The 26,409-nt window shown below is 43.7% G+C and overlaps 1 protein-coding gene across 2 annotated transcripts in view; it reads right to left on the bottom strand.

The window, feature by feature from the left end:
- Positions 1-26,409, bottom strand: part of PCSK2 (proprotein convertase subtilisin/kexin type 2) — a 333,492-nt gene that overhangs the window by 147,247 nt on the left and 159,836 nt on the right. For both annotated transcript variants that reach the window (XM_030196350.1, XM_030196351.1), the window contains 2 exons: positions 9,477-9,585; positions 1,746-1,783 (listed from right to left, as the gene is read on the bottom strand). In XM_030196350.1, coding sequence (XP_030052210.1) covers positions 1,746-1,783; positions 9,477-9,585 — 147 coding nt within the window. The remainder of the gene's footprint in view (positions 1-1,745; positions 1,784-9,476; positions 9,586-26,409) is intronic.

Below are 26,409 nucleotides of genomic sequence, written 5' to 3'. Positions count from 1 at the left end.
CTTGCAGGTGGCTTATATATTTAGGTACAGTAGATATTTTTGTGTTTCTGGAGGGCTCATATGTACAAAAAAGAGCTAAAATGGAATTTGAACCTGGGTCCCTTGGCTTACAGTTTGCTGTACTAACCACTAGGTTACTCCTAGGACCTGCTTCCTGCTTTATTAAACATGTCCCCTTTAGGTTTCACTTTCAAAGGAGAGGGAGGGGAACAGCAGCTACTGGGGGATTAAGAAGGTGTCATGCATTAATCCATCCATCCAGTGGACAGTTGCTCAATCATGGCACCTTTTTGTACCCTGAACATGCCTGAAACAGGTCTAAATAAGGACGCCCTTCATTTTAGACTTGCACGTTTCTTCCCCTTCAGTAATCACTCTCGGACGTCCAGATTTCTGGTCCTCCCTAATCCTATCCAAAACATTCCCACAACATACCACCTTGTTATTTAATATACTGCATTGTTGGACATTTCTTTTCTGCCTTTGCAAAATTGGTACCTGGATGTTTCAAGTGCATGGACATCCATTTTGGCCTTTTGAGATATCCATATGCTTTGAAAATAAGCACCCTAGGCACCGATGAGTTTTTATAAAATAGGATGAAAATTGGTGCTTCCTCTGCCTCCAGATCTAGGCAACCTACTAAAGTTTATTCATAGTCATAGTTTGTCTTCTTTGTTTGGAGAAGCAAGGATTAGGGGAGCTTGGATTAGTGACCGAGGGTGGGGGGTTGAGGAGAGGATGAATTTTTCTCCCTCTCTTTTCAGATTGGCATTGATTAGCTTTCCTGCTACTACCCCACCTCATCCCATCCATGGTTCAGCATCTAACCCTCCTTTCCATAGTCCAGTATGTCACCCTCCCTTCATACCCTCATAGTCTAGTATCTCATCTTCCCTTCATATTGTACCTTCTCTTCACGCACACCCCTCCCCCCTCACACACCATAGTTGAGCATCTCACCCACTATTCAAATCCACCATGGTTCAACATCTTACTCTCTCTTCACCCTCTGTGGTTCAGCAATAGCATCGCCTCTCCCCACAAGCTACATCCATGAATTTATTCCATAAACCATAAATCACCATGTTCTTAACTTATAATAAGTATTGGGTGCAATGTAAAAGAAAACAGAAGTTATACTGAAGGTACTATTTAAGGGAACTGACTCCGTGAAACTGACTTTATGCAAATTACATGCTTAGTGCATGCTAAAAACGCTAGAGCACCTCTAGCACAGCTTAGTAAACAGGTTCCCTTGTCTTCAATATAGCCACAGAATATGGGAAATAGATTGTTTTATCAAGGTTCACAACGGAGAGAAAAAATCATTTCAGGTTAAGGTTTGACAAGCTAAATCCACATTTTCCCATTGACTGCGATACCTTTTATGGCAGGAAGCCCTGCATGTGTCATTATAAAAAGCAGTAGAATGGTTATGATCTTCAGCAGCTTGCATAAGTAGCTCAACTGTTTCTACCATATGTATAGTCTCATTACACATTTCAGTCAACAGCCGGTTCCCAAGAAAGACCTAATTCGAGCCAAATTCTACCGAGATATTTGGAGTTCTAATATTTTTATTCTGCTTTCCCAGTTCTTCTTACTCTTATTTCTTTTGAACATCTATTATACTGCATATAAAATAGTTCATCAGTGGTATTATTTGCAAACCATGTGATTTTCCATAGTGAAAATTAAAAGTCAAACAGTAGAAATGCTTGCATGTTACAATTTATACTTACATAGTTTGTTGCAAGATCAGGATGTAGATAATCAATTCCTATAATAAAATAATGAAAACATTCAAAAAATGAATTTTAAAATGATGCTAGTACATTCATTTAGAAATGTGGGCCGGCCAGTGCAATTTAACCAGGCAAGAGCCTCTTCTGACTGGTTAAATTGCTTTGAATGTTGAATCCTTGTCTGTAGAGTAAAAATACTAATTTTATCTAATGTTATGACACATATGAATAACATTTTCTTTCAAAACGTATTAAACCAAACCTAATGTGTCATTGTGGTTTCAATGTAACCAGTATTTTTTTTTCTGGAGGAAAATGTGTTCTGGAATGCCCTCTCCTCTGCCTACTCTGTTTTAACTATTTCTTCTCCCTTTCATCATGACTTTCACACACTTAGAGGGGCATAATCGAACGGGGCGCCCAAGATTTCCTGAGGGTGTCCTCACAGGACATCCCCACTAAGGGGCGGGGAAACCCGTATTATCGAAACAAGATGGGCGTCCATCTTTCGTTTCGATAATACAGTCGGGGACACCCAAATCTCAACATTTAGGTCGACCTTAGAGATGGTCGTCCCTAGAGATGGCCATCCCCAGTTTTCAGCGATAATGGAAACCGAGGATGCCCATCTCAAAAATGACCAAATCCAAGTCATTTGGTCATGGGAGGAGCCAGCATTCGTAATGCACTGGTCCCCCTGACATGCCAGGACACAAACCGTGCACCCTAGCGGGCACTGCAGTTGACTAACTGATGCACTAACTGAATGGAAAAAGGCATGCAGTGGTCACTAACCAACTCCCACCCTGAAAAAAAACTTTAAAAGCTTTTGTCTTTTTTTTAAGAGTATGGGTGAAGGACGTCCTTCGCTATTTATTTAGATTTTGCTCACACCTTTTTCAGTAGTAGCTCAAGGTGAGTTACATACTATTTAGGTTTTGCTCATACCTTTTTCAGTAGTAGCTCAAGGTAAGTTACATCTAAAATATGGATGTTTGTGAGAAGGATGTCCATGCCTGCTATGCCTCTTACACTCCCTTTATTTATTTGGATTTTGGATCACAAGTAGCAACAATGGAATTTGAACTGGCCATCTCTGGATTGCAAGACCAGTGCCATAACCACTAGGCCACTCCTCCACTCCATTCCCTTGAAATTTGGCCATCCCTGTGGGGGGGGGGGGCAGTTGAGGATGTGCAAAATGTTTGAAAGAAGGACGTCCACGCCTTTGTTATGCCTTCGCTGACACACACATACCTCCCCCCCCAGGGACCTACATACTGCTCCCCCCCCCAGGGATGGATAAATTTCAAGGGAGTGGAGTGGAGGAGTGGCCAAGTGGTTAGAGTATTGGTCTTGCAATCCAGAGGTGGCCAGTTCAAATCCCACTGCTGCTATTAGTGATCCAAAATCCAAATAAATAAAGGGGGTGTTAGAGGCATAGCAGGCATGAACATCCTTCTCACAGAAACATCCAAGCATGGATGTCCTTCTCATAAACATCCACATTTTGGACGTCCTCAACTGCCATCGCAGGGACGGAGGCATAGAAATATCCAGTGTACCTGAATGTAACTCACCTTGAGCTACTACTGAAAAAGGTGTAAGCAAAATCTAAATAAATAAATAGAGAAGGGCATCCTCAACTGCCGTTGCAGGGACGGAGGCATAGCAAAAGGACGTCCTTCACCCATACTCTAAAAAAAAAGACAAAAGTTTTTAAAGTTGTTTTTTTCGGGGTGGGAGGTGGTTAGTGACCACTGGGGGAGTCAGGGGAGGTCATCCCTTATTCCCTCCGGTGGTCATCTGGTCATTTAGGGCACATTTTTGAGGCTTGGTCGTAAAAAAAAAGGACCAAGTAAAGTCGGCCAAGTGTTTGTCAGGGACACCCTTCTTTTTTCCATTATCGCTTGAGGGCGCCCATCTGTTAGGTATGCCTCCGACACGCCCCCAGGAACTTTGGTCGTCCCCATGACGGGAAGCAGTTGGGGATGCCCAAAATCGGCTTTCGATTATGCCAATTTGGGTGACACTGAGAGAAGGACGCCCATCTCCCGATTTGTGTTGAAAGATGGGCGCCCTTCTCTTTCGAAAATAAGCCTGATAGCCTCCATTTCCTTGGCTAGTTGAGTTCAAACCACCCAAAAATAATAGACCAGGATAGAATATTTATTTATACACAACTTTTATCCAAGGTGGAAAATACAAAAGACTTACATAATAAAATCACAAACAAAGGCAAATTCAAACAGTGAAATAACCAGATGCAGCAGCAAAGTCTCAGTTTAAAGTGAGTGCACAAGTTCATAGAACAAAATCAGGAAGGTACAAAAAATGCTAAACAAAATAAATAATCCCTCAAAGTCCTCTTAAAATAAGTAAGCCAGATATTCAATGCTGACCACCAGAAACAGTCTGGTATTGAATAAACACCATCACAGAGGATGGCTGGAGTTAGCCAGGCTAACTTCCATAGTCTGAATATCAGCCCCCAAATCTTTTGGAAGCCCCTCACACTTCAGGCCCTGAATCAATCACACAGTGCTCCTCCTGCTTCTGGTCTCAGGACCAGAATGTGCTACTTCATAGACACTGAACTTGGGGGAGGGGGAGGGGGGAGGGGAGCAACCTTCAAGAGATCTGAAGTTCGCACAGGAGAGGAAAAATGAACCAGCAGTGACAGCGGTGTGATCTGAATGAAGCTCTTTCATTACAATGTGTTTGAGGTGCCCTGTGTGAAAGTAGAATAGAAATCCCTGCATTATCATCTATCATGGTGATAACCTGTTGATGTACTATGACACAAATTATAATCTAGCCGACTATCTGAGAATACCAGCCCTATGGCCAGCTAAATGGAAGCACTGGCTTCCTCAGTGCTCAAATTGTATCAATTGATTAACAAAATTTTCCAAATCACACTGTCAATTGGATAATTGTACAACCTAATTTATAAGATCTGCTCTGGCTAGTTTCAAGCTTCATATGCAAAGGTCAAAATTGTACATCAAGCGTGGGGGGCATTCCCAGCAGTAATTGGCAGGGCAGCCACATTGGTGCATGCTGCATGATTACCACGCAAGTAGCACGTGAGCCCTTACCACTAGGTCAATTGGTGGCAGTAAGGGCTCAGGCAGTAAATAACAGCACACTGCATTTAGTTTTAGTACACGGCCATTTACTGCCCCATTGAAAAATGTCTTTTTTTCCCAGCCATGGTAACAAATGGCCCAGCGTGTGCCAGAAACACGTTCCCACACTACCACAGGCCACGTTTTACCGCGGCTTAGTTAAAGGACCCCAGGTCAGGTACTGAGAACTATATTTCCTTGATTGCACTCTGGATGGCTAATGCTCATTTGAAATTGAATAGTGTAACACAAAATTTCTTTGTGTTACAACTACAGATGACTACTGATGACTCAATCCATGAACATAAGCTAGATTCCTCATTGAAGATTCTGGGTATTACAATAGATCAAAAGTTAACAATAGGTAACTACTGCTCTCCGATTCATCTGCTCATTGTATAAATTTGAGAGAATTACAACTTGGAACATATAATTCCACTAGGTACCAGTTGAGGCCAGGATTGATTTCAAATTATATTGCTTTATATTTACCCCACCCTACTTATAACAATGTATTGATTTTTTTTCCATTCTAAATTCAGAGCTCATGACCAATTAAAATTAATGTTTCCATCCTTTAAGGCAGTGGCGTAGCCATGGGTGGGCCCGGGTGGGCATGGGCCCACCCAGTTTGGGCTCGGGCCCACCCAAAATTCTGGCATCTTTGTTATGGCTGGCAGGGATCCCCAAGCCCTACCAGCTGGAAGAGGTCCTACAGAGGCAAGAACAGGTCATTCCCCTACTTGCTACAACTGGTGGCACGGTCCATGCATTGCAGCCACACCACCCACCCCCACCTGCTCATGCTTGGTTCGGTATTTGTATATGCGTGAAAACTGAGCATGTGCAGGACGGAAGAGGCCAGTGCAGCAGCAGCAGCAGCAGCAGCAGCAGCAGCATGTGGATAGTGTCACTGACTGCAGCAACTAGGAAATTGACGTGTTTTGGCTGCTAGAGAAACTCTTCCAGCTGGTGGGGCTTGGGGATCCTCACCAGCTCAGGTATTTTATTTGTTGTGGGTCACTGGTGCAGAGGCAGGGGTGGGGGCTGAAAGTGCAGGGAGAGGGGAAATTGTGTGCCCACCCACTCTGGGTCATTGCCCACCCAAAATAGCATGTCTGGCTACGCCTCTGCTTTAAGGGTATTAAATCTAAGACAGCATAACTTTGTTTGGGGTCTAAAAAAAGAGCCCCCTAACAATGTTCCTCTTCACCTGTTTCAAGACCTGCCTGGAAGAACCCCACCCCCCAGCCATGTAGATAGGCCCTCCCCGGGCTTATCTGTATCCCCGGTGGTCCAGCGGGGTCCACTGGGGGCAGGAGAACAGCCCCCTCACCCCTGTCCCTTGCGGTGTCTCTCTAAAATGACTGCTGTGATGACCTCTCATGGCAGCTAGCGGTATTTTCTGGACCACCACAGATACAGATAAGCCAAGGGGTCTACCTGCATGGCTGGGGGGGGGGGGGGTGCAGTGCAACTGCAGTAACAGTAGAGAATGCATCAGGGGGGTATTTGGCGGGAGTGGGGAGAGCCTGGTGTGCCAGTGGCAGTGGGGGAGTCCATGGGGGGGGGCTGAAAAAAGACTGAGATACTGGATGGAGGGGGAGGGAGACACACGCTGGATAGAGAATGGAGAGGGAGGGGGAACAGATGCTGGATGGAAGAGAGGAGAGATGGGACAGATGCTGGATGGAGAGGGGAGGGAGGACAGATGCTGGATGAGAAGGAAAGAGGGAAAAGATGTCACATGGAAAGAGGGAGAGGAGGGACAGACACTGGATGAGGGGAAGAGAAGGGAGATATGCCAGATGGAAATGGGGGCAGGAGAGATGGACATTGGATGAGGGGGAGAGAGGAGATAGATGCTGAATGGAAGGGGGAGAAAGGATGCAGATGTTGGATGGAACTGGGGAGAGAGAGGGGCCTGAGTGGATGGAAGTGAGGAGAGAGAGGGGCCAGATGATGGATGGAAAGGGGGGAGAGAGGGGCAGACGTGGTTTAAAAGGGGGAGAGAGGCGGCAGACACTGGACGGAAAGGGGGGCAGAGAGGGAGCAGACATTGGACAGAAAAGGGGAGAGAGGGGGCAGATGCTGGATGGAAAGGAGAGAGAAAGAGGGAGCAGATGCTGGATGGAAATGAGGGAGAGAGAGGGGCAGAAGCTGGCGAGAGTTAAGAAGAGCTAGAGGAAAGAAGAAACAAGAGATTGGGACCAACACAATTAGAAAAAGTAAACGGTCAGACAACAAAGGTAGGAAAAAATGAATTTTATGTTTAGTTTAGGATAAAGTAGTATGGTAGCTATGTTAATAAATACAGAAAATGGAAACAAGATGATATCTTTATTGGACTAATTTTAAACATTTTTGACTAATGCTTGGAGACCCAACCCTCCTTTCTCATGTCAGAACAGAATACCTTAACAGCAGTATACTGTCCTGACCTGAGGAAAGAGGTTTTGGCCTCTGAAAACTAACTGAAAAATGTATTTAGTCCAATAAAATGGTATCACATTTTCCATTTTTTGTTTTATTTGTATTTGTTAACCTATAGTATAGCGATTGAAATATGTCAGTTTTTGAATTTTGCAACTGCTGTTGAGAACCACGAGACTACCACAAAATGTCTCAGCCGCCATTTTGAAAATACAGCAGTGCAGAAAGGGGAATAGCGGCAGCACAGTGAGCAGGAAAGAACATGCTCACCCCTGCAGAGGCCACTAGACCACCAGGACCCTTCAGGTAAGACCGGGATAGCTGAGGCATTGGCTGCAGCAGTGTGTGTGTGTGTGGGGGGGGGGGGGGGGGCAGTGGTGTGCTGGAGCCGGCTCGCACCGGCTCACAAGAGCCGCTTGTTAAATTTTTACAGCTCTTGCGAGCCGGTTGTTCTTCGGGGCGAGCCGGCTCCATTACACGAGGTAAGCATTGCAGGAGGGCTCCATCACAGGCCATGCTTACCTCCCCTCCCACTCCCAAACATGTCCAGCGATGTCCTTCGCCCCACCCTCCCCTCCCGCTCCCATCCGTCTTTTTCTATTACCTCCGTCGAAGCGCCGCGTTATTTAAAGCCCTGCTGCCCGTCTCCAGGCTTCCCTGCTTGCTTCATGATGAGTTTGTTCCCTTAGTCCCGCCTTCTGACATCATTTCCTTTTTCCGCGAAGGTGGAACTGAGGAAACGAACTCATCATGAAGCAAGCAGGGAAGGCTGGAGATGGTCAGCAGGGCTTTAAATAACGCGGCGCTTCAACGGAGGTAATAGAAAAATATGGATGGGAGCGGGAGGGGAGGATGGGGGTGACGGAGAATCGCTGGACATGGATGGGAGCGGGAGGGGAGGGCAGGGGAGGGAGGAGAATCGCTGGGTATGGATGGGTAGAGGGGGCAGGGGAGAGAAGAGAATTGCTGGGTATGGATGGATAGAGAGGGGCAGGGGAGAGAGGAGAGTTTCAGGACATGGGTGGAGGGGAGGGAAGGGAGAGAGAAGAAATGCTGGACATGGAGGGAAGATAGAGGAAGGAAATTAGATGAGGGAAAAGGATGTGAGGAGAGAAACTGCACATGGATGGAGAAAATAGGCTGAAGCTGGATCCACTGTACAGTCAAGTCTGCGGAGGACCAGAAATGAAGAAGAAAGGAGGAAAGAAAAGAAATAAATGGAAAGGAAGCCCTGGAAACGGAGTCAAGGGAACAGATAGAGAGCAGCAGAATCAGATACTGGGCCAGCATGATCAGAGAAACAAAGTCACCAGACAACAAAGGTAGAAAAAAATAATTTTATTTTCATTATAGTGTTTGGAATATGTCCACTTTGAGAATCAGGTGCTGAACGTTAAAAGTTTATATTTATTTACTTATTTATGGCATTTTATCCTATATTAAACATGAATTAGATTGGAACCTGGGATCATTACATTTTTTTTTCCTGGAGAGAGAAAATGCATTGCCCCCCCCCCCCCCCCCGGCTATAGCCAGCTCTGCAATTTGGGGGGGGGGCACAGAGGTGGGTGGGGGGCGCCGAGGTGGACCGGGGAGAGAGCTTGTTGTTAAAAATTTACCAGCACACCACTGGGTGGGGGTCAGCGGGTGGGCAGGGGGCCCAGACCACTCTCAGTACCCGGGGGCCTAGATCACTCTCAGTCGGCCCCATGTCAATGTGCTACTTCATGAGGTAACTGCTTATTTCATCTTAGTAAAACAGTCCCTTAGACATTTTCAAATCATATGTATATTCAGCAACATTATCCATTTAGGCACTCTCATTGAATATCCACATATAGCTGAAATATCTACATTAGACCTTTTCATAATATATATCATATGTTGACCTTGTGGTTTAATATGGACATTTGGAACTGGTTATAATCCATGACATTTCAGCATTTTTTGCATCAATACCTTAATACTACCTGAGATTCTACCTATCTGCATAAAATAACATTTTTGTCTGTTTTCAATGGCTCATCATAGCTGACACTCTACATATGTGTGTATGTTCTTGTGTCCTTAGCAGCTTTTAACAAACATAATATTTTCCTTGGAAAATGTATAAAGCTTGGATTTGCAAGCAAGAAATTCTAATTAGAAATACTGCAGTGCTTACCATCATCCATAATTGCTATGGTAACTCCTTTCCCTGTGTACCCCAACTCCCAGGCTTCAGCCACATTCAAATCAAGTCCAGGAGTCCCATCTGCTTGACCTGTGTTGATCTAACAAATCAATTCAAAAGAATAATTATGCATTTTATCATTTCTAGGAAAAGTAATTCTGCTAAATCAAGCATGTTTCTTTCTAATGCCTGATGAAAGTATAACTTAATATACCATACTGGCAAAGGGTTTACAATGAGGTCTTAGTTCATTGTATACTAGTAAAATCTAACATATTATGGTGCCTTTACATGGAATTCAACATGTTAGCCTTCAGACTGGTGCAAAATCATTCAAGCTGTGAATAGTATTATGACAAATGGCATAAAGATTGCTGCATACGAGAATGGAAAATATAAAGACCCTAATAAAAATTATACCTGTAATGTGTTCACAGCACTTGAATGTAGGTGTTATATAGAAAGTGGTTGAAAGACACCGTTCTCCATAAACCTTTAAACCCAGCAAGCCCCAAATCTCACCCTAAAAATTCTGGCAACTCAGAGGGGCTATTATTAAGCTTCAGTAAAAACTTACGGGGCTGATATTCAAAGCCATTTAACTGGCCAGAAATGGCTCCTGACCAGTTAAATCGCTTGTTCAGGGCTAACCATTCATTTTCAGCAGCACAACCGGTTAGCGCCTAACTCAAAACCGGCTTTTTTGAGGCGTTCTGGAACCATAGACAGAACTAGGCCAGTTAAATGCCATTATTTAGCACGCAACCAGCCAAGGTAACTGCATAAATAGGACCACCTAAAATTGCTGAATATTGCACTAAACTGAATGCCGGCCCCATAACTCCAGAAATTCAGGGGTCCTTTTACCCGCTGTGGTAAAAAGGGCCCTGCAGTAGTGGTAGGGGCCATTTTTGCCATGCGCTAGGGCCCTTTTTGCCTCAGCGGGTAACAAGCCCCTAAAAAGACATGGCCATGCAGTAATATTATTCTTACCTTGTGGCCATGCGGGGGAGGAGCACTTACCGCCATCCATTGAGGTGGCGATAAGGGCTCTTATGGTAACCCGGCAGTAACCAGCCAGCGCCTTATTGCCGGGTTAGTGCCATACTAGAAAAAACAGAATTATTTTCTCTAGTGTCATAAATGGCACCCGCTTGAGGCAGAACTACCACCGGCAGCCATGTTGAGCAACGGTATTTCCGGATTACCGAGCGGTAAGCCCGTTGCTGTGCAGCAACCCTTTAGTAAAAGAGTCTTTCAATGCCAGAGTCCAGGCATGGCATTTAATTTCTGGGCATAATGCCGGTGGTGGTCAGCAAAATGCTGAGTACCGCTGGCTGACTATGACAGTCACTAACCTATTCTAACTCAGTAATACAGCTTAGTAACTCAAGGGCAATGAATAATGCAACTTGTGATCTACATCTCAAGCTGTGTTACTCTTCTCCCCAGGAGCACTAGGCTGTTATCACCCTTCTCTCCATTCAAGACCCCTGAACCCCACCAGAAAATTCCAGTCTCAGACCCCCAACCTCCCAGAAGTCACTCCACAGACCTTCTTCCCTCACCCTAAGAAGTTTCCTCATACTCCCTGAAGAAGACCTTCCAGGGATGCCCTCTTCATCCCTCTTTTCCCCCATAGGCCTCTTCATGGGCCTACATCAAGAACTCTCTGATGGTCTAAGTGAATAGGGTAGGATCCATCCCCAGCTGTTGCCCACTCTGGCACTTAACTCTTCATTGCCTCAGGTAAAATAATAGCACAATGTACTACCTAGACTGTGAGCCTAATAGTGACTGATTCAGTACTTGTAAAGTGAAAGCAGTATATAAATGCTAAAATGAATGAATGAATATTATGTTGCCTGCAGTAACCTGAACTAAAATGTGTTACTTGAAAATAACCCAAGAAGCAAACAGGCTAGGTCCAAAGGACTAGACCAGCAAAGGGTAAGAAGCAGACTGGAATGAAGACCAAACAGTCCAGTAGACAAACCCAAATAAGTTTTATTAGCGACAGAAGTGCCTGACTTGACCAAGTTTCACACAAACAAAGGCTGCCTCAGGGTCATAATATACTGTAGAACAAGCTAATGTAAGTATCACATAAAACAGTAATACTAAAAACATGCATAGTAATTAAGATATATGGAAGAGCATTTTTGATATGATGTCTAAGTTCCATTTTGGCTGTTTTGTGAAAAATGTCCAAAAATTCAGTAGTGAAAATGGCCATTTTCAAACCAGAAAAACATCCAACTTTTTGTTATGAAAATAGCCATTTGCTAGAAGTTTTTGTGCTCAGTGTGTTCATCTTTCAGAACCAATTTAAAAAAAATGAAAAAAAAAATCATTCAAGGGAAAAACTCACAAAAACAAGCCATTCAGATGTATGGTGCCCACCATTCTTAGTACACATCCCAGCAGAGCAATAGGGCACCCTAAGAGGCACTGCAGTGGACTTATAAACGATCCCAGGTACATCTCACCGCCTCCCCTTATATTGTATGATGAACACTCCAAAAAAAATATCTGAAACTCCACCAAAAATCTACTGTACCTACATATATGTGACACATGCAGGCATCATGCAGGCATAAGGGTTATTGTAGTGGTGTACAGTTGAATACAGTAGGTGTTTGGTGGGTTTTGGAGGGTTCACACTTTCTACCACAAGTTTGCCAGTAAAAGCTGGACATGGGACTCGGTCCCCTTCTCTACAGTGCACTCACCAACCACTAGGCTACTCCAGGGTCCTGCTTGCTGCTCTAATAAGACTGGCCATAACATCTGAAGCTGTCATAGAGACTGGTATGTACTGGGTCTTTCACATCTTTGGGGTGTGGGAGGGGGTCAGTGACCACTGGAGGGGTAAGGGGGAGGGGGGTTATGCCTTAATCCCTCCAGTGGTCATTTTGTCATTTAGGGTACCTTTTTGTGACTTAGGCATCAATTCTATACATTGTTGCCAAGAAGTAGGCACAAAGCATACAAACACAGTAGAGAAAGCAAAGACTATAAATGGTGAATGCCTGCAGTGCTTTATTACACTTCAATATGACTCGACATGGGGCGTGTTTCAGCTACAATGCCTGCATCAGGAGCCTGGAGGTGTAAAGGATGAAATGCCAAAATGGAGTTCAATGCAGAAGTTGATTAGGTATGTAACCCAGCGGTCTGTGTATCAATCTTGCATGACCAAAAAATAGTCACCATACTTCTCCTCCACAGAACTTCTCTGGATACAGAGTATGGTAACTATTTTTTGTAGTTGAAACATGGCCCATGTCAAGTCATACTGAGGTGTAATAAAGCACTGCAGACATCCACTACTTATTGTCTTTACCAGGAGCATAGCGCACATGTTCATCTGCCACCCCACCGCTGACCCCTCACAGCCTTGCCAGTTCCCCTCCCCCCCCCCCGCTGTCCTACCGCTCCCCACCCACTGCCGTAGCAAATACCTTGGCTGGCGAGGGTCCCTAACCCCCACCAGCTGAAGTGTTGTCCAGTGCCGGTCTCCAGCGCTGCCACGTTTCCTGCCCTGCTCTGTCTTCCCTTGATGTCCTGCACGCTTCTTTTAGTGAAATTGAGCATGCTCAGTTTCACTAAAAGGAATGTGCGGACACGAGGGGAACACAGAGCAGGGCAGGCAATGCGGCGGCGCCAGAGACCGGCGCTGGACAGCACTTCAGCTGGTGGGGGTTGGGGACCCCCGCCAGCAAAACCAGGGACCCAGAGGATATTTGGGGGGGGCCCAGGCCCCTGTGGCCCCAAGTAGCTATGCCACTGGTCTTTACCTTTTCTACTGTGTTTGTGTGCTTTGTGCTATCTGTGGAGACCTGTTCTTCTGTGTTGTGCTTGCCAAGAAGTAGGCACCACAATTGGACATGCTTAGTGCCAATTCTGTAGCAGCACTTAGATGCACCTAAGTCATTCTAGAATGGTAGCACAAACCCACTTTAGGTGTGCCAAAAGTTAGGCATGATCATTTATGCCATTTCAATGGCTGGTGTAAGTGGACGCAGCTAGGTGTGCCAATCAACATGTGGAACTTATAGTATTCTATAAGTTGTGTGAATTGCTTGGTGACATGTCTATGGCCCCACCCATGCTCTGTCCATGTGTACAGCCCTGGAAGTTATGTGCTATAGCACTTGGGTATTACTTTATAGAATAGTGCCTAGTACATATACATGAATTATTGTCACCGATGACATACACAAATGGTGTGTGCTTCTAGGCCTCTATTTATAAAATTGTCCAATATTTTTTAATACAAAATCATAACGTCAGTTTCAGATATTTTTTCACAAGATAGTATATTTCACTCAAAGTATCATCCCTGACAATATAAATTAAGTGAGTCATACTTCCATAACAATTTTTAGTCATCTAACGTCAATTATAGCCATAATCAGTGAAGAGGATTCTAACTTACATTGAATTTGATCAAGAAAAGAGGAAACATAAGTCAATTAAAATATGTAAGGTGATGCCTATTAAACCAACTGCATTTCTTAATTAGCTTTTGGAAGCTAATACTCCCTTCTTCAGGTCAAAACAAGCCAGAGGAAACAAGTGAGTCAGAGAGTACGTGATAAGGGTAGGATTAAGGAAAAGGGAGTTGGACTGAGGGTTTAGACTGATGTGATATATGTAAATTTGTAAGTCTAAGTGCTTTGAAAATGAGCCCCACAGTGCACAAATTATGTATATGGAAGTCGAAACACATATTGTATTAAATCCTTTTAATATGGCATTTAACTATTCATCATAAGGCAGTAATTATTGGTGCACCTACATTCTTTCGTAAAATATTAGTGCATGTATATTCGTTTGTAAAATATTAGTGTAACAGGTGAGATACATGCCTATATGTTAGATGTAAATCTGAACCAAATACCCAGCTCCTGTATTTTCACCTCGCAGTGAAAAGAAGATGGTGCTTGATCAGAGACAGTCCTTGATACAGCTTATAGCGAAACATGGATTCATGTTGGCATGAGAAGTCTCCTTTGCTACAATGGATATTATCTTATGGAAGGCTTAATACTGAGAACTAAAAGAAAGAGCTTGTTTAAGCTAAGTATTTTGTTTTTTGAAAGATATTGAATTTTTGATAAAAAAAGGTAATGTTTGACTAAAAAGCAATATATATAAAAGGAAAAAAAAACCTCTATAGCACTCTAAATTGTGGTTGGTTTAAAAGATTGAGCCATAGAAGTGGAGTCATGCGCATCTGAAAGATCCAATATTGCTATTGAAAAAATTGCATTGCTTAAGGAGTATATGAAAACTACAGGAGCTGGGTATTTGGTTACTACTACTACTACTATTTAGCATTTCTATAGCGCTACAAGGCGTACACAGCGCTGCACAAACATAGAAGAAAGACAGTCCCTGCTCAAAGAGCTTACAATCTAATAGACAAAAAATAAATAAAGTAAGCAAATCAAATCAATTAATGTGAACAGGAAGGAAGAGAGGAGGGTAGGTGGAGGCGAGTGGTTACAAGTGGTTACGAGTCAAAAGCAATGTTAAAGAGGTGGGCTTTCAGTCTAGATTTAAAGGTGGCCAAGGATGGGGCAAGACGTAGGGGCTCAGTAAGTTTATTCCAGGCGTAGGATGCAGCGAGACAGAAGGCGCGAAGTCTGGAGTTGGCAGTAGTGGAGAAGGGAACAGATAAGAAGGATTTATCCATGGAACGGAGTGCACGGGAAGGGGTGTAGGGAAGGACGAGTGTGGAGAGATACTGGGGAGCAGCAGAGTGAGTACATTTATAGGTTAGTAGAAGAAGTTTGAACAGGATGCGAAAACGGATAGGGAGCCAGTGAAGGGTCTTGAGGAGAGGGGTAGTATGAGTAAAGCGACCCTGGTGGAAGACGAGACGGGCAGCAGAGTTTTGAACCGACTGGAGAGGGGAGAGGTGACTAAGTGGGAGGCCAGCAAGAAGCAGATTGCAGTAGTCTAAACGAGAGGTGACAAGGGTGTGGATGAGGGTTTTGGTAGAGTGCTCGGAAAGAAAGGGGCGGATTTTACGGATGTTGTAAAGAAAGAAATGACAGGTCTTGGCAATCTGCTGGATATGAGCAGAGAAGGAGAGAGAAGAGTCAAAGATGACCCCAAGGTTTCGAGCTGAGGAGACAGGGAGAATGAGAGAGCCATCAACAGAAATAGAAAACGGGGGGAGCGGGGAGGTGGGTTTGGGGGGGGGGGGGGGAATGATTTAAATGCATTGCCTCCTCCTATGAAGAGAGTTATTAATACTATTGATATTGATATACTTTAGATATAAGCACATTTGTCAGTCATAGAGTCTCTGTAACAGCTTACTCCTGAATGCCAGAGATATGCATGTAACTTACAGTGTTCTCTATGAATTACACACATTTAAGTGTCAGCCCCACCCATTCTCCACTCAGACTTCACTTATGTGTATGCCTACCTGTAAAACATTTGCTATGTAAGATATACAAAAATAACAATCCCAAAATAGATCCCTGGAAGAAATCAAAATGTAAAATATCCAAGAGCCAGAGTACAATAAGGAGGAGTCAAAATATAGAAAGAAGATTGACCAGACACTACCAATCTCTATAAATAAATATTTTATATAATAATGGAGAGTTCTCAGAGTATAAACTCACCCAAGCGAGACTACACCGAAATGATTTATGTCTCTAAGGGTGGACAAGCTTCTCAATCATAGAACTTCTCCATGATTTGTATTTAATTATGTGAGCAAAACAACACACCCGTGCTCTTTTCACCAACTAGTTAATAACCTAATATAGAAATATAAAAATTGTAAAAAAGTGTCTGAATCAATCAATCCTATCTATTGCTCCATCCCACCTCATACATTTATAAGCCTCTGTGAGGTCTCCAATACTTATAATAGCAATTAGGCACTGGTTCTTGGATACTTTACTATGTAAGATATATGCATATTTACAGAATAGTGCAAAGGCAACATTTTGTGAGTTCATATCCAAAGTGATAACTGACCAGAAACGACTCCTAGCTGGTTGAATCATCTGTTTGGTGCAAATCGCTAATTTTCAGTAGCACTTAGGTGTCCTTTTACTAAGCCATGGTAAAAAGTGGCCAGTGTTATTGGGCACGTGCCGGGCCAGTTTTTACCGCATCTACAAAAAAAGGTTTTTTTTAATGGGATGGGAAAAGGGCCCGTGATAAAAATGAAACCAGCGTGCACCCAAAACCAGCCTGGGCCCTTAATGCCACCCATTGATCTAGCGGTAAAGGCTCATGCACTACATGCACAGTGACCGGTCGGTGAGTGCCAAGTGCCGATTACCGCTGGAACAGGTGCGTGTAGGGTGAAATAAAGAAATAATTCATCCATGCATTATGGGCATTCACCAAATCTGAAATTACCACCAGGAGGCTGTGCTGGCCTGGCAGTAGTCTCATTTGGGCGTACGCTGCACATGCGTATAGCCTACCACGGCTTAGTAAAAGGGCCCCTTAGCTAGTTAGTACCGAACTGCAAACCATCTATTTTTTTTTGGGGGGGGGGGGGAGCATTTTGGAGCACAGTCAGCACTTGGCTGGTTAAATGCTGATATAACCACATAAAAGTCAGACCCCTTTTACCGCAGCAGGTAAAAGGATGTCTTTTTTCTGGAAAAGAAATGGCCATGCAGTAAGTGAACCACTTGATGTTTGGCCATTTTTTTTGGGGGGGGGGGCACTTACCACCAGCCATTAAGGTGGCGGTAAGGGCTCCCACACTAACCCAGTGGTAACTGGGCAGCACCGATGCTATAAATGGTGCGCGCTGGAGATAGGGACTACTGCCAGGCTCCTGCAGTAGTGCGGCAGTACGCGCCGACCCTTTAGTAAAAGGGTCCTTTATGCGGTAATCCACAGCCAGTTAAGTGCTAAATATCGGACACAGCAGCATTGAATATCCAGGAATAACAAAGGGGCGGTCAGCAAAACGCTGATTGCTGCCGGCTGAATATCGGGCCCATGCTGTATAAGGTATGTGTGTATATATATACACACACACACACACACGCATATATACACTTTAATCATTTATGCATTCAGTCAGCATATAGAAGTTGATGTTCACTTTATAGAATTTACCCCCAAATGTCTTACAATCCTGGATTGCTCTGAATTTCTCTTTTTGGTATCCTGATCAGTGGTGTAGTCCCCCACACACACACCAAAAAAAAAAAAAAGTACTTATTGTTCCCTGTGATGTGTAATTTTCTGTCTGTGTAGGTTTATTCTTGTTTGTAACGACTGGCCTGCTTTATCAATAAAGTATTCCTATTTATTCTTTCTGCATTGAATAATTTATGCTGCATTGCAGGAGGAGTAAGGATATAATCTCTGCTACACTGGTGAAACAAGACAGAAGCAAAGCCCACATAGATACAATTAGATATACAGTTAAATGATCACCTGTTTTATTTATTTATTTATTGCACTTGTAGCCCACATTTTCCCACCTATTTGCAGTCTCAATGTGGTATAGCAACGCCATATCAGGTTAGAGAAAACAATTGGTGTTACAAAGAGGTAAAGAAATACAGGAGGATTTGGACAAGTTGTTATTGAAAAATACATTCTGTGCCATTTTGGTTAGGTGTTGTGTTGTAGTTAGTTAAGGGTTCTCGTGGTAGGCTTTATTAAAGAGGTAGGTCTTCAGGGATTTGCGGAAGTCAGTCAATTCTTTGATTGTTCTTAGGTGATTTGGAAGAGAGTTCCACATCTGCGTGCTTATACAGTGGGGGAAATAAGTATTTGATCCCTTGCTGATTTTGTAAGTTTGCCCACTGACAAAGACATGAGCAGCCCATAATTGAAGGGTAGGTTATTGGTAACAGTGAGAGATAGCACATCACAAATTAAATCCGGAAAATCACATTGTGGAAAGTATATGAATTTATTTGCATTCTGCAGAGGGAAATAAGTATTTAATCCCTCTGGCAAACAAGACCTAATACTTGGTGGCAAAACCCTTGTTGGCAAGCACAGCGGTCAGACGTCTTCTGTAGTTGATGATGAGGTTTGCACACATGTCAGGAGGAATTTTGGTCCACTCCTCTTTGCAGATCATCTCTAAATCATTAAGAGTTCTGGGCTGTCGCTTGGCAACTCGCAGCTTCAGCTCCCTCCATAAGTTTTCAATGGGATTAAGGTCTGGTGACTGGCTAGGCCACTCCATGACCCTAATGTGCTTCTTCCTGAGCCACTCCTTTGTTGCCTTGGCTGTATGTTTTGGGTCATTGTCGTGCTGGAAGACCCAGCCACGACCCATTTTTAAGGCCCTGGCGGAGGGAAGGAGGTTGTCACTCAGAATTGTACGGTACATGGCCCCATCCATTCTCCCATTGATGCGGTGAAGTAGTCCTGTGCCCTTAGCAGAGAAACACCCCCAAAACATAACATTTCCACCTCCATGCTTGACAGTGGGGACGGTGTTCTTTGGGTCATAGGCAGCATTTCTCTTCCTCCAAACACGGCGAGTTGAGTTCATGCCAAAGAGCTCAATTTTTGTCTCATCTGACCACAGCACCTTCTCCCAATCACTCTCGGCATCATCCAGGTGTTCACTGGCAAACTTCAGACGGGCCGTCACATGTGCCTTCCGGAGCAGGGGGACCTTGCGGGCACTGCAGGATTGCAATCCGTTATGTCGTAATGTGTTACCAATGGTTTTCGTGGTGACAGTGGTCCCAGCTGCCTTGAGATCATTGACAAGTTCCCCCCTTGTAGTTGTAGGCTGATTTCTAACCTTCCTCATGATCAAGGATACCCCACGAGGTGAGATTTTGCGTGGAGCCCCAGATCTTTGTCGATTGACAGTCATTTTGTACTTCTTCCATTTTCTTACTATGGCACCAACAGTTGTCTCCTTCTCGCCCAGCGTCTTACTGATGGTTTTGTAGCCCATTCCAGCCTTGTGCAGGTGTATGATCTTGTCCCTGACATCCTTAGACAGCTCCTTGCTCTTGGCCATTTTGTAGAGGTTAGAGTCTGACTGATTCACTGAGTCTGTGGACAGGTGTCTTTCATACAGGTGACCATTGCCGACAGCTGTCTGTCATGCAGGTAACGAGTTGATTTGGAGCATCTACCTGGTCTGTAGGGGCCAGATCTCTTACTGGTTGGTGGGGGATCAAATACTTATTTCCCTCTGCAGAATGCAAATAAATTCATATACTTTCCACAATGTGATTTTCCGGATTTAATTTGTGATGTGCTATCTCTCACTGTTACCAATAACCTACCCTTCAATTATGGGCTGCTCATGTCTTTGTCAGTGGGCAAACTTACAAAATCAGCAAGGGATCAAATACTTATTTCCCCCACTGTATAAGAAAAGCTGGACGCATGTGTTAGTTTGTATTTTAGTCCTTTGCAGCTGGGGAAGTGTAGGTTAAGAAAGGTGCGGGAAGATCTCTTAGCATTTTTGGGTGGCAGGTCTACGAGGTCTAGCATTGCGAGGTCTAGCATATAAGTCAGGGCCTCTCTGATGTGGAGGAGTGGCCTAGTGGTTAGGGTGGTGGACCTTGGTCTTGAGGAACTGAGTTTGATTCCTGACACAGGCAGCTCCTTGTGACTCTGAGCAAGTCACTTAACCCTCCATTGCCTGCTGCACTGAGCCTGCCATGCATGGGGAATAAAAAAATTAATGATTTTATGAACAATCGTGCAGATTTTGAATGTGACACGTTCTTTCAGTGGTAGCCAGTGCAGTTTCTTTCTTAGGGGTTTCACGCTTTCATATTTTGTTTTCCCAAATATGAGTCTGGCTACAGTATTTTGGGCTGTTTGAAGTTTTTTGATGGTCTGTTCTTTACAGCCAGCGAAGAGTGCATTGCAATAGTCCAGGTGACTTAACACCAATGATTGCACCAGTTTCATGAAAACGGCTCTTGGGAAGAAAGGTTTCACTCTTTTGAGTTTCCACATGGCATTGAACATTTTTTTAGTTGTATTCTTCACATGGTGAGATTTCTATCAATGGTGACTCCCAGGATTTTCAAGTTGTCTGAGATGGGTAGGGTTACATTTGGGGTGGTTATGGTGTCGAATTTGTGTGTATTGTGTTGTGAGGTGATTATAAGGCATCGTGTTTTTTCTGTGTTGAGTTTCAGATGAAATGCGTCCGCCCAGGACTGCATGATTTGGAAGCTTTGATTGATTTCATTGATAATTTCCTTTAGGTTGTGTTTGAATGGGATGTAGATCGTGACATTGTCTGTATATATGTATGGGTTGAGATGTTGGTTGTCTAATAGCTTGGCTAGGGGTATCATCATTAAGTTGAAGAGGGTGAGTGAGATGGGGGATCCTTGTGGAACACCGCATTCAGTTATCCATGGGGCTGATGTCTCTGCGTTTGTTGTTACTTGATATGATCTTGATGTCAGGAATCCTCTAAACCAATTGAGGACGTTTCCTCCAACTCCGAAGTATTCCAGGATGTGTAATAAAATTCTATGGTTGACCATATCGAAGGCACTGGACATATCAAATTGTAGGAGAAGTATATTATTGCCGTTTGCGATTGTTTGTTTAAATTTATTCATTAGAGTTACTAGTACTGTTTCTGTGCTGTAGTTCGATCGAAATCCTGATTGAGATTCGTGTAAAATTGAGTGTTTGGTTAGGTAGTTGGTGAGCTGTTCCGTCACTACTCCTTCCATAAGTTTGGTTATTAGTGGGATAGATGCTACTGGATGATAGTTGGTTATCCAGCTTATAATCGAAAGTAATCGCCGGCTATTTCCCGACACATATCGGGATATGGCCGGCGATTTCGCAAAAGCGGCAAAAAGCATATAATCGAAAGCTACATTTGTGATAGCTTTGCCGCTTTCCCTTCGCCTCGCCGGCGAAAGTTCAAAGGGGCGTGTTGGCGGCGAAGCGAAGGCGGGACATGGGCAGGCTTGGGCGTGGCTAACAGATGGCCGGCTTTCGCGGATAATGGAAAAATAAAACCCAGCGATAAGCAGTATTTCGCCGGGTTTACTTGGTCCTTTTATTTTCACAACCAAGCCTCAAAAAGGTGCCCCAACTGACCAGATGACCACCGGAGGGAATGGGGGATGACCTCCCCTTACTCCCCCAGTGGTCGCCAACCCCCTCCCACACTAAAATTATTAAAATACAAACCTTTTTTGCCAGCCTGTATGCCAGCCTCAAATGTCATACCCAGCACCCTGACAGCAGTATGCAGGTCCCTGGAACAGTTGTTGTTGGTTGCAGTGGACTGCAGAAAGGCAGAGCCAGGCCCATCCCCCCTACCTGTTCCACTTGTGGTGGGTAATGTTGAGCCCTCCCAAACCCCCCAAAACCCACTGTATCCACATGTATGTGCCCCCCTTCAGCCCTTAGGGCTAGGGTAATGGTGCACACTTGTGGGCAGCGGGTTTTAGGGGGGATTTGGGGGACTCAGCACACAAGGGAAGGGTGCTATGCACCTGGAAGCTAATTTGGTTGTTTATAAAAGATGTTTGAAGTGCCCCCTAGGGTGCCCGGTTGGTGTCCTGGCATGTGAGGGGAACCATTGCACTACAAATGCTGGCTCCTCCCACGGCCAAATGCCTTGGATTTCGCCGGGTTTGAGATCGCTGGCAGTTTTTTTCCATTATCGCGGAAAAAACAAAACTGGCAATCTCAAACCCGGCAAAATCCAAGGCATTTCGCCGGCCCACACCGTATTATCGAAAAAAAAGATGGCCGGCCATCTTTTTTGAAAATACGGTTCCGGCCTGCTGTTGCGCTGCCGCCAAAATAGATCGCCAGCGATCGATTTCGCTGGCGCCGTTTGATTATGCCCCTCTGTGTCACTTGTGCTTTTCTTTGCGTCTTTAGGTAAAGGAGTGAGTAGTATATTTCCTCTGTCTCTTGGGAAGAGACCAATTTGTAGCATGTAGTTTAAGTAGTCTGTGAGGTCTGTTATGAATTGTTGAGGAGCAGATCTTATGAGATTGCTAGGACATATGTCTAGTTTGCATTGTGATTTGGCGTATCTTTTGAGTGATTGGGAAATCTTTTCTATCAATTGTGAGTTAAAGTCGGTCCATGTTCTGTCTGCCGGATATTCCCCGTGTATTGGGTCTAGACACTCAAGGAGGTTTGCATAGTCAGTTGTGTTGTGGGGTATCATAGTTCGTAGCTTTGTGATTTTCTCTTTGAAGTAGTTCGCAAGGTTATTTGCTGATGGGGTATTACTGTTGTTAGCAGTAACTGACGTAGTGTTTAGTAGATTATTTACAAGTTGGAAGAGTTTATGTGTGTCTTTGTAGCCTGGCTCGATTTTAGTTTTATAGTATGATCTTTTGGTCTGTCTAATGGTGTATTTGTATTTTCTATGTAGTTGTTTCCATTCGTTGAGTGCGGGGTTGTCTTTTTTCTTAATCCATGCTCATTCTAGTCTCCTGACTTGTGTTTTCAGATCTTTTAGCTCTTCATTGAACCAGGGTATTGAGTTCTTTCTGTGCGAGGTCCTGGTTTGGAGTGGTGCTATGTTGTCTAATATGGTTCTACATCTGTTGTCCCAGTCGTCAAGAAATTGAGGTGAATCTGTTGGTATTGTCCATTAATTGTCGTAAAGTTGTTCCCAGAATATTAGTGGGTCTATTTTTCCTCTCGTGGTATAGGTTGTTTTTTCTTGTTTGTGTTGTGAATGTTTTGTTCGCCATTGCAGGGATAGTTTCGCTTTATAGTGATCGGACCATGGTATGGCTGTCCATTTTGTATTTTTTATTCTTAGATTTTGTTTGTGTGCAAATTTGTATGTAATTATGTCTAGTATATGTCCTTTGATATGGGTGGGTTGCATGTTTGGCCATTGGAGTTCCCATAGTTGGAGGAATTCTTTGCATTCCCTCACATTTATTAGATTTGTATCTTCGAGATGGAGGTTGATGTCACCTAGTATGAGGAAGTTCTGGGTTGAAACACATGTGATCGATATGAAATCCATAAAGTGTGTTTGGCAGTCTTTCCAATTGCCTGGTGGTCTATAGAACAGGATAAGGTTTAGGTGGTTCTGTAGGGTTGGGTGATTGATTCTAACTAATGCTATTTCAATACTAAATCCAGAAAAGACTAACAAAGCTTCTTTTTTTAAAACTTGCTATGAGGCATGTGTTGTATCTCTCTGCCACCTTCTTATCACTCTAACCCATCAGCCTTCCTTTCCCTTCCATATCCCAGTCACACCACCATTGTAATGTACTCTGTGACTCACTTGCATGTCCAGGCAAAATCATCTTTCACTATTCAACCTGCTGATTCTGTTTTGACCTGAAAAGGGAGTATTTGCTTGGTCATGGAATATACTAATGGGTAGAAATTCAAAAAGGTTTAACCAAGTAGGAAAGGTTCCTCTCCAGTTAAACCCTGCTGAGCAGGCCATCCAGAAGGCATAACCTAGGCAGAACTAGTACTTAACCAGTTAGCAGTGATATTCAGTATACTAACTCATAAAGGGGCCCTTTTACAAAGGTGCGGTATGCTCTATACACATGCAGTACGCTAAAATGAGACTAACGCCAGGTTAGCGCGCCCCTGGCGGTAATTTTGGATTTGGCACACACCCATACCTCCAGGACAAATTATTATTTTTTATTTCCTACTGTATGCGGCGTTTCCAGCATTAATTGGCAGTTGGCACACGCTGACCGGTCACCGTGTGTGTAGCATGTGAGCCCATACCGCTAAATCGATGGGTGGTGTTAAGGGCTCATGCCGTAAATAGCTGCACACTGGTTTAATTTTTAGCACAGGCCCTTTTCCTGGCCCATGGAAAAAAAGTCATTTTCCCAGATGCGGTAAAAACTGGCCTGGCGCATGCCCAAAACATGTGCCCACACTACCACAGGCCACTTTTTGCCACAGCTTAGTAAAAGGACCCATAAGAAAGCAAATGCAGTAAAGACTATAAAAATGTTGCCTAACTTTATTAACCAAGCTAACATGCACCAGACTGTACATCAGCTTGTATACAATTAGCTTTGGGGTGACCTCTGTAACCCATTTATTCAATGCTGGTGCCTGTACATGAACTGGCATTAAATATCCAGGCTCAGTTCAGCCCACAGCTATAATTAGTTAAAAAATCACTGACTGCAGTGGGTCGTATAATGACCCCTAAGCACTGTGCCCGCTAAGCTGAGCAGGAGTCCTCCAGCTGCATTGCTGCCAATAGGTGGTGGTGCTTCAATATCATGTTTTCAATTGCTTGGAACAGGCAGGTTCCCGGAGTTCTGCAGATGTTGCCTGTCCTTCAGTAGTGATAAAGAAACAGCACCTCCCATTGGCAAGACTGTAGGTGGAGGACTCCTGCTCAGCTTAGAGGAAACAGTGCCTCTAAGTTATTTCAATAAAGCAATATAATATATCTTGCTTTATTTTTGGACCTTGCATTTGAGTCGACTAACCTAATCAATAACTCAAATACTTTGGGGTCTGTTTACTAACGTGCATTAAGCAGTTACAGGGTAATTCTATAATGGCATGCCTATTCTTAGACAAAAAGAAGGCACCTATTTGGAAACCATGCTATAAAGAAAAGTAGATATCTATTTCATAGAAGTCAAATGTGTGCATATATTTTAGACAGGTATAAATGTTTGTATCTAGATTGCTATAACACAAGAATAAATTCTATAATTTATGCAAATTTACCCTGTCCATACTCCACCATTATGTATGCCCACCTTCAAACTGCATGCCTTTGTACTTATGCATTTTAGAATAGTATGTAGCTGAAATATTGAGTTACATGCACATGAGTGCACATACGTATATAAATGCCAGTATCCTGGTGCCTAAATGTTGGCATTCTCCTTATAGGAATTGCCCCTTTTGTGCAACAATTAGCACACACTGTTAACAAATGCGCAACATGAGATACGCTGGACAACATGAGCTCATTCATGTACTAAATGCATGAAGGAACATTTTCCATGTGATGTTCAAATCTGATTTTGGATGTTTTGCAAACAAAGGTCCAAAAATCCAGTGCCAAACATAGTCATTTCTGAGCTAGAAAAACATCTATCTTTTTGGTTTGAAAATCAACCTATTGTAAACATTTTTGTACTCAGTGCGCCTTTCTTTTTGAGCCATGACAAAAATGCACAAAAATAAGCCATTCAGATATCTGGAGGCCAGTAGTCCTACTAGACTGATCATATAGACAGCCCGGCAGAGCACTGGGACAGCAAAGGGGGCACTGCAGTGAACTTCACATAAAAGGTCCCGGGTCCACATCACATCATAACCTCCTTATATTGTATGGTGAGCCCTCCAGGAATAGCAAAAAAAAAAAAAAAGTACAGTACCCAATCAAACAACACTACAAACGCCCTTATGCCTGCAGGTGTCACCTATATGTGGGTTCAGTAGGTATTTTATGATTTGGGGGGCACTCAAACTTTCTACCACAAGTGTACTACTTAGAGTAAGATGTAGACCTGGGTCCCCTTCTCCACAGTGCACTGCACTGACCAATAGGCAACTCCAGAGACCTGTTTGCTGCTCTAAGAGGAATGGCCATTATATCTGCAGCTATCATACTGTCAAGGCTGGCAGAGAAGAGCAGGAGCTTTCACCTCTTAGGAGGCTAGGAGGGGGTCAGTGACTACTGGGTTTAAGGGGGACGGCCATGCCTTGATCCATCTAGTAGTCATCTGGTCAGTTTTGGCACCTTTTTAGCACCCAGTTGTTATTAAAACAGGTCTAGCTAAGAACATGTAATTTTTTGCCCTGGACATTTTCACGAAGTTCATTATCGCAGAAAAACATCCAGATTGTAAGCCCAACCTGGTCCTGCTGAAAACATGCCTCCAACATGTCCCCTTGAGATTTAGAAAAATGTCTAAATTGCATAGAAAAACATCTTAAAATGAGTTTTGTAAAT

The sequence above is a fragment of the Microcaecilia unicolor genome, chromosome 3 (genome assembly GCF_901765095.1).
Source record: "Microcaecilia unicolor chromosome 3, aMicUni1.1, whole genome shotgun sequence".
NCBI classification, from domain to species: Eukaryota; Metazoa; Chordata; class Amphibia; order Gymnophiona; family Siphonopidae; genus Microcaecilia; species Microcaecilia unicolor.
Note: the sequence above shows the minus strand (reverse complement) of the source record. Positions and strands in the feature narration are given on the sequence as shown.